Source organism: Empidonax traillii, unplaced genomic scaffold, assembly GCF_003031625.1.
Source record: "Empidonax traillii isolate 1590-97213 ecotype Southwest subspecies unplaced genomic scaffold, ASM303162v1 scaffold286:size1162393, whole genome shotgun sequence".
NCBI classification, from domain to species: domain Eukaryota; kingdom Metazoa; phylum Chordata; class Aves; order Passeriformes; family Tyrannidae; genus Empidonax; species Empidonax traillii.
Genome location: NW_020955479.1, coordinates 357,488 through 366,076, shown reverse-complemented (window position 1 = coordinate 366,076; position 8,589 = coordinate 357,488). Strand labels below are relative to the sequence as shown.

General features: G+C 47.9%; 1 protein-coding gene across 3 annotated transcripts in view; it reads left to right on the top strand.

Annotated features, from left to right (window-relative positions):
- Nucleotides 1-570: 570 nt before the first annotated feature.
- Nucleotides 571-8,589, top strand: part of PRKCA (protein kinase C alpha) — a 129,312-nt gene continuing 121,293 nt past the window's right edge. For 2 of the 3 annotated variants that reach the window (XM_027890368.1, XM_027890366.1), the window contains exons 1-2: nt 571-781; nt 4,059-4,090. In XM_027890368.1, coding sequence (XP_027746169.1) covers nt 609-781; nt 4,059-4,090 — 205 coding nt within the window. In that variant the 5' untranslated portion in view covers nt 571-608. The remainder of the gene's footprint in view (nt 782-4,058; nt 4,091-8,589) is intronic. The other variant, XM_027890369.1, reaches the window with a different exon arrangement.

Here is an 8,589-nt window from a genome sequence, read left to right as displayed (position 1 = left end):
TTCTCTGTGTGCGTGTGTGTGTGAGGGAAGCCTTTGTAGGTGGATTTGTGTGTGTGTGAGAGAGAGAGAGAACCGATGAATTTGGAGGGATCTGGTGTGTGAGGGGCATGTGGGGAGAGCCGCTGTGTGTGTATGTGTGTGCGTGTAAGGCAAAGGCGGTGAGAACAAGCGTGAGAACACCCGTGGTGTGAGAGAGAACACCCGCTGTGAGTGAGGAGGACCCGGTGCGTGAGGGAACACCCGGTGTGCGTGAGGAAGACCCGGGGTGTGCGAGCAGGACCCGGTTCGCGTGTGCGGGGCGCGCCGGCACCGCCGCTCGGGGCGGGGGCGGCTGACGAGAGGCGGCAGGTGCTGACGGGCCCTCCCGGCGCTCCCCCCGGCGCTCCCCGGCGGGGGCGGCCCCGCGCCCGCCCCGCCCCGGCCGGGGGCTCGCTCAGCCGCGGGCGGAGCAGCCGGCGAGGGCTCGGGATCCTCCTCCGCTCCGACGTCAGGCGCGGAGCGGGAGGCAGCGCCCAGCGCCGCCGTTGCCAGAGACTCGGCGGCCGCCGGACGGGGCGGACGTCGGGGCGGCGACTCCCGGCGGCGGCGGGGGGTGGGGAGGAGGCGCTATGGCCGACGTGTTCCCGGGCTCCGAGCCCGGCGCGGACCCGGAGGCGGCGCGGCGCTTCGCTCGCAAGGGCGCCCTGAGGCAGAAGAACGTGCACGAGGTGAAGGAGCACAAATTCATCGCGCGGTTCTTCAAGCAGCCCACCTTCTGCAGCCACTGCACCGACTTCATCTGGTGAGAGAGCCCGCGGGCGCCCGTCCTCTCCTTCCCCGCCCCGCTCCCCGCGCTCCCGTCGCTCGGGCCCGTTCGGCTGGAAGGGATTCCCCGCCGCGGGCAAGTCCCCCGCACCGTGCCCGGCTCCCGGTGAGCCGCCCTCTCTCCCTCCTTCCCTCTTTCCCTCCCTGCCTTCCCCTCCCACTCGCCGCTTCCCCGGGGCAGCCGGTTCCCGGGGCCGCGCAGGTGACCCCGCTGGGGGTGACCCCTCCGTGTCCCCTCGCTGCCCCGGGCGCTGTCGCATCCCCTCCCGGCGGACTCTCTGCCGCCGCCGGTGCTCGGGGGGCCCCGGCCCGAGTCTGGGCGCTCTCGGGGCTGGGGGAGCCCCCAAACTTGCCGGAGCTCCGTGGGGGTCTGAGGAATCCGCGCTGGGACCGTCGCTTCCCAAATGGTCCCGATGTGTATTTCCTCACCCCTTGTCCCGGCTGGGCTGGGCTGGGCTCCCTGCCCGAGGTGGGGGGCTCAGCCCGGCACGGCCGCCGCGGTGGGACGGGGGGTGGCTGTGTCACACCCGGGGGGGTGTTGGGTGGCTCAGTTGTGTCTCCCAGCCTGAACTCCCGGTCGGTGCCTGCCCTGTGCCTGCCCGCAGCGGAGGCCGGGAAAGGCACCGTGACACCGCCGCTCCGGTCCGCGGCGGCGAAAGGGAGGGGTGGTTTCTCGGAGAGAAGGGTTCCTGCTAGAGATGGCAGGAAAACTCGCCTACCAACACCCTCACTGCTAGGCGTGTAGGGAAAAAAGAAAAACAACCACCACACACCTCTGTGTTCCGGCCGGGGCAGGGCGGCAGCTCCGAGCAGGCCGGGCCGCCCCGGCAGGAGGAGCAGAGGGAGCCCCGGGTGTGCTGAGCCTGCGGGAACCGCTCGGGATTCCCCGTCCTGCTCCGCAGGTGGGGCTGAGCTCCAGCCCGGCTCCGCTGAGGGACTCTGCGCTGCGGGTCTGGGAGCTGAGAGCCAGAGCTGTGATTTATTTTGGCCGGAGTTGTGAAAGATTTAGAGGGGTCTGCAGCCGGATGGCTCTGTGTCCACGGCACGCTTGTTGCCCTTTTCATATGTATTTATGTTATAACTCATATGTTTTCATTCGCTCGGACCCAGACCTTTGCCTTCTTTCATCAGCTTTCCCGTTTGCCTGCTGAAGCAAAGACTGATTGCTCCAGGAATGATTGAAATATATTTGCAGAGTAAGGCAGGAAAGCTGAGATGACAGACTGCAAAAGAAACAAGTCAACTTTCTGAGTTTGCTTTTTTTTTATTATTTTTTTTTCTACTTGCAAAAAAATCGCAGAGTTAGGTATTGTAAAAAGTGAGAGAGACCTTCAGAGACTGCTTCCAAGTTAAATCTAAACCAGAGTGAATTGGGAGGTGTGAAAAACCGCTGCAGGGTTACTGTCGAACTGTGTCTGTGCACGTAAGTAGTGCAATTATAAAACAAAGCGGAGTTCTGCCCTGAATGGCAGGGTGGATTTTGAAGTGAAAGGGTATCCCGTGGCTGACAGGTGGCAAGGGTGGCTGTACTCTTGTCTTGTCTTGCTCAGCGAGTCTGAGGAGGCTCCTACCATTCATTAGAAGAGCATCTGACAGCTCGAAAACTTGTTTCACTTCCTAATTTGAAGATGGGCCGCTCTTGGATAACCATCACACACCATAGGAACGGCTTCATCTCTTTCCAGAATGACTTGTGCCAGTTAACATACGCTTTATGGTATAAAGAATGAACTATGCAAATAGATATTTTCCTTAGATGAGATATTTACCAAAATAATTTATTGCCTCCTTATCCTCTTAAGCAATTTTCACCTCTCTACTTTGTTTCTGCATTATTGATAATTTTTTAAAGACCTTTTACTTAAAATACATGTAACTGCTCTGGGATTGGAGTGGGCTGCAGCTCTGTACGAATCCAGCTCAAATACTGAGGGGTGCCTGTGCTTCTGGAGTAGATAATACAGGAATATTCTTTACAAAGAAGTCTGTTTAGAAGGATAAAAAAAAAAACAAACCTAAAGTCTGTTTCATGTTCTTAGTCCTACCATCAGCTTTCCTGCGGTTGCATTTCCACACTTCCAGCACAGGCTTTTTGAGTTTTGTGAAGGCGAGAGATAACAGCATCAGAGTGACAGTATAGGCACGTGTGCTGCCAAGTAAACAAATAATTCGAGTTTTCTTCTGATCTTCTTAGTTTAGGCTTGCTTGTAGCAGCAGCAGTTAAAGACTTGTGCACAGAAATGTAGAGAAAAGCTCTGAGCTGTGTAATTTCAGCTTCCACCTGGAGTAACGGTGCAGTAAATGTTTGGTCCCTTCACTAAATAAATAAATAAATAGTGGAGAAATTTTTTTTTTTTTTTTTAAAAGCCATTTCCACAAAGCTGATAATTAAACCTCATGCTGTTAATTGCACACAGCTTCTCCAGCTCCTGGCTTTTGTCTGTTTGGCTCTGAGGGTGAGCAGCTCCAGCTGAAAAACATTCTGCAAAGAGGGGGGGGAAAAAAGGCAGGGAATTGTTTATAAGGAGGATACTCAAAACAGTTATTTTTGTGGAAAGAGGATGTTGAATGCTTAAAGATCAACAAATAAATAAAGGCAACAGCGGTGTGGTTTGCCAGAGGGATGATAAATGTTGGACCTCTGGATACCGTGGTCATTGGTGAAGTGTTACACACACACTTGTGGGGTTTCCTGGAAGTGGAGCGAGGAAGCTGGGCAAATAATGAGCATGAAAATCATGGGCCTGTCTCCTCATTTCCATTGCAACAAGCAAAACCTTTAGCCTGCCTGCTTTCCATACAGCAAACGGCTGGAGTGTGGCTGAGGCACGTAACATCGGTGTGTAATCCGAAAATTGGGATGAGAAACCAACTGTGGTTTGTTTCGTGCGCCTTTGCTGGAACTTGGACTATTCTACCTTGCTGTTAAGCGTACACGTGGCGTGAAATGAGCTGAAATATTATGCAGTAATCACAGACGATGATAATTGTGGATCCAAAATAGCTTGGAAAATAATAATAATAAAAAAATTGTTGCCAGAAGCCGAAATTACATAGCTGGTGACAGCTATTGTTCCCTGCTTTGAAATGGGTGGGCTGGTCTGTGTTGTGTATTTGAAAATCTGTTGCTGCCGTGGCAGAAACCTGAAGGAATTTAATACGAAGCGATTTTTATGTTTTTGTAGGTATTTGAGTAGAAATTGTAACTAAACATATACTGAGGTTTGTTTTTTTTCTTCTTTTTTTTTCTGCAGGGGATTTGGGAAACAAGGATTCCAATGCCAAGGTAAGCCACAACTGCTTTGCTGGCACACACATGTTGTTGCACCTCATTTTGAAGGTACCCAAAAAGAGGGAAACAAACCTGGAAAAACTAAGCAAGCACCTTTGTGTACATTCTAAAGGAAGACTATTTTTCAGTTAAATAATTACTGATATTTATATCATCCACATTGAACAAGCAAGTAACTGTTCATACTGTAGTAACATAAAAAGTTGGTGGGTTTTTTCTTTTTTTTAAATTTCATCGTGGTAGATGTAGTATAATCTGCATGATTCTTAACTTTTCACGGGAATAGTCTGTGCAATTTAGCTTTTGCAGAGACCATTTTTCACATCAGAAGCTCTTGTCTGTGTGGGCGTTTTGGAAAATGGAATCACTTTTTAGTCATATGGCTTCTTTTCATAACCCAGAGTCCCTGCTTTTCATTTTCATACAGTGCATGTTTGGGAGGACCTTTGGCATGAACTACATATTAGGACAAGCAGTATTTTCCTGTCTTATATAATACTCAATTACAAAAAAAAGAAAAAAAATCCACCTGTGCAGAATCACTGATTTAATAAAACCTACTAACCTTGAGAAACTGAGAGCTGCTGCAGTGTAAGATAACTGTATAGGCTGTGCTCTCACACAGTATGTATTTTTGCCAGATTCTTATCGTTATTTAGCATTTTAATCATAAACTAACCACACCCAACTATTGCAGGTTTCTTTTCTTTGTCATATGTTTACTTAATTAGGATGAGGCTTTTCGTTGTCCCTCTCCCTTCCCCGCCTTCCCTGTCGTATCACCTGCATATTTTGTTCTCGTTATCCAGCCTTTTCGTTGGCTCTTCCATGGCATTTTTAATGGTTTTTTGCTGTTGTCTTAGAGTGTATTAGACTATCCTGGATGTTGCTTTCACTGAGTGAAATCATGGATTCTGTGGCATTTTTGTGGAAGCTGGTGTTAGCTGATACTTCTGGAGATTAAAACCTCTGAGAAAGTGGATGTAAAAGTCAGGTGCCTTTTAAAGATGTCGCAATAAATAGTTTTCTTTCTGCAAGTAGAGACTTGCAGACGCACACACATGATGAAAGCTTTACCTACCTGACTGAGGTAAGCACACATCCATGATTTTACCATGGATCTTACCGGGAGCTCATGGCTCAGATTGGGTGGTGAAACTCTTTTCCACCTCCTTGTTCTCGTGGCATCCCTAGGGGTTTGCAAAAGGCAATAAATTAAATTTTGCTATGGTTTTAATGCCCTGAATGTGGCAGAGGGTCAGGGTGCAATTGCATTATTACCACACAAATGCTCAAGCAAGAGACAGCCCTAAAGTAGTTTGTCTTTCTTAATGTGTGTGTTTTGTTTTAATGTGGCTGCTGTACAGACCAGCAAAAACATACTCAGAATGGCTGCTCAGGTTTACAGGCAGGAGTTGTGAGGTGTTATTTCGTGGAGAGGAAGCAGAACTCTGCTGCGTTATTGGAAATAAGTGTTTTGGAGGGGGAGTTTGGGATGATAAATAGTGGGAAATGTCTGTCTTTGGTCATGTGTGAACTTGAAAATGAACTCGAAAGAGTTCGGCTGGATTAACTATCTCCCAGGGTCAGGATTCGGGAGGAGTTTCCTCACCGAAAGAAAGGGTGGTCAGGCATTGGAATGGGCTGCCCAGGGAGGTGGTGGAGTCCCCACCCCTGGAGGTGTCCAAGGAATGACAGGACATGGCACTCAGTGCTCCGGGCTGGGGGACAGGGTGGGCATCAGGCACAGGGGACACTCGATGGGCTGGGAGGTCCTTTCCAACCTTTATGACATCTTTATTGCCTCCTGTCATTAGGAAGCATTTTGCTGTTTGACATCTGTGGTTTAGTGTTGATTTACAGAAACATGACCTAATCCCAAATATTGTGCTTTCGAAACAGGAGTTCTCACCCTGTTGGTTTGTTCTTGCTGGTTGCTGTTGATTGTCTTTGTGGCAGTGCCACTGTGATGGGAGGATTATTTCAGGGAGCTGGGGCTCTGTTTGGTTTTCCTTACATTGCCAAGCTGTCTGTAACTCTGGGGGCTTTGCTCTGATGTGCACCTGGAAGCACTGCAAGGGGAATGTGAAATCCAGAATAATTTAAACCTTTCTCGATCTGCCACAGTATGAAAGTTTCTCTTTTAAGAAAGCAGACTTTAAATTAAGCAAGCAATTAAGTTAAATTTTGGCTTCCATCATCCTTTTGGTACTGATTGTTGTACTGGGAGTGTAACTTGTACTTTTCTTTCTGTTTGATTTGTAAAAAAAAACAAAAACATTTTTCTGGTGAAACAGAGCGCAACAAACAGAGACTCACCGAGATGTGAAGAAGGAATATTGCAGAACATGTATTTATGTATGTTTAGAGGGTTTAATTTTAGCACTGGAGGCACAGCAAATTCCTCAGGGCAAGAATATTTTTAATTACAGTAATATAAACGTGTTCAACTCGTGTTCCTTATTAAGGGTCTGTTGTTAATTCTCTCCTAAATGGTTAAAATTTGTCATTATTAACAGCAAGTTTTCCCTCTTTTAGATGGTTCCCTGAAGTGCAATATTCTGCTGTAGTTCAGCTTTGAAATACATTTGGCTTGAGGATAATAACGAACTAAGGAAGAGTTTCTCATTAGTTTTCTAATTTACATAAATAAAAATTAGAGAAATCGATTAAAGCAGATCATTATGTTTCGCTAATCTGTGCAGCTCTTGCTCTTTCCACTGTTTTGTCCTGTCTTCCCTCAATTTATTTCCAGGCAGTTTTGCTCTGAATGTTGAATTCTGCCCCACATCACCGTGCTAAGGTTTTGGAACAGCCTGGTCCGTGCTGGGTGTGTTTCCTGACACTGCTGGGTTTGGGCTAGGCAGGCAAAGACAGGGATTCCTTCCCTAAAAATGGAAATGGGGGGATTTTATGGGTTTTAAATGCACAAATAATGTAATGTTGTCACATTGATCTGTGGACCGTGTATCCGTGGACCACTTCTCAAGGGGCAGTAATTTTAATGATCTTCAGATAACTTGACACACAGAGACAGATAAGATGCTTGTTGTGTATTTGTCTTGTCAGCCTTTATTTGTTTGTTTTTCTCCTTTGGCTGTCCTTACTTTGACAACATCTGACCCATTTTATGAGGAAGTATGATCCTACTAATTGCTGATACCAGTGAAAGTTGAGATTCTATTCCTATTTCCACAGCTGAACTCTGAGAGATCTTTGAAAAATTGCCCATGTTCTGAGTTTTTACAGAGAGCAGCAGTGACAGGTGAAACTCCTGAGGTTTAATGAGTGCAGATCCATCAGTGTTGGTTCAGATCAGGAAAGCCCTTTGGAAATGTGTTATCCCAGTTATCCCCGCTCCCACCGTGCTTTGCTCTGTGTTGTTGGGTGGCCTTGGAGCAAGGAAGGTGGGTTTCCTTTGGGTGCTGCTGGACAGGGCTGCGTTACAGCAGCACATTTCGTGACCTCCAGGTGCTGAGGGCTGGTTGATTTGTGGATCAGCTGCAGCTCATCACATGTAAAACCCCTGAAATCGGGTGCCCAGCCCACAGCACTGGAGGGGTTTAAGGAGGTGTAGATGTGGCACTTGGGGACACGGTTTAGGGGTGGCCTTGGCAGTGTTAAGGGTTGGACTGGATGATCACAAGGGTGTGTAGTGATAGGAAAAGCCTCAAGCTGAAGGAGGGCAGGTTCAGATTAGATATTAGGGAGAAACTCTTTACTAAGAGGGTGGTGAGGCCCTGGAACAGGTTTCCCAGAGAGGCTGTGGAGCCCTAACCCTGGAAGTGTTTAAGGCCAGGTTGGATGAGGTGCTGAGCAACCTGGGCTAGTGGAAGGGGTCCCTGCCCATGGCAGGGGAATTGGAACAAGGAGATCTTTAAGGTCCTTCTCAACCCAAACCATTCTATGATCCTGAGGGTCTTTTCCAGCTTCAATGTTCCTATAATTCTCAGTGCTCAATACACAATTCACTAACTATGCAATTTACTCAACACTGAATGTGGCAGGAAAATAAAGAAATGTGCCGTGGTACTTTTGTTTTTCTAGAAAATTTCCTTGGTGATATTGTGCTCATCAAAACTGCAGCATAATTAAATCTTATCTTGCAGCAAAAACTTTCTTGTATTACATCCCAAGAGCAATACCATCTTTACTCTTCCCACACTTCTAACATGCGAAGTTTTGCGTTGTTTATTGGAATCAGATACCCCAGCAGTGTGTTCCAGTTAAAAGAAACTGCCTGTTCCAGTGCCCTGGCTGTAATTCTGTGGAGCTCTTCAGCTTCTAATTGAACATGTGGGAGTGATAGCTCATCCCGAGCTGACAGATAAACTACTTTGAGTCCTGGGCACGAGAAAGTTTGGCATATTCTTCATTTTTTCCCCCTCTGCCTTGGTGTAATACTGCACATCAACTGCTGCTATGCAGCCACATATGGTGTTAATTTTATACAAGATTTTTGTAGATTTAAGTGACTTGTGCCATGAGCGGAA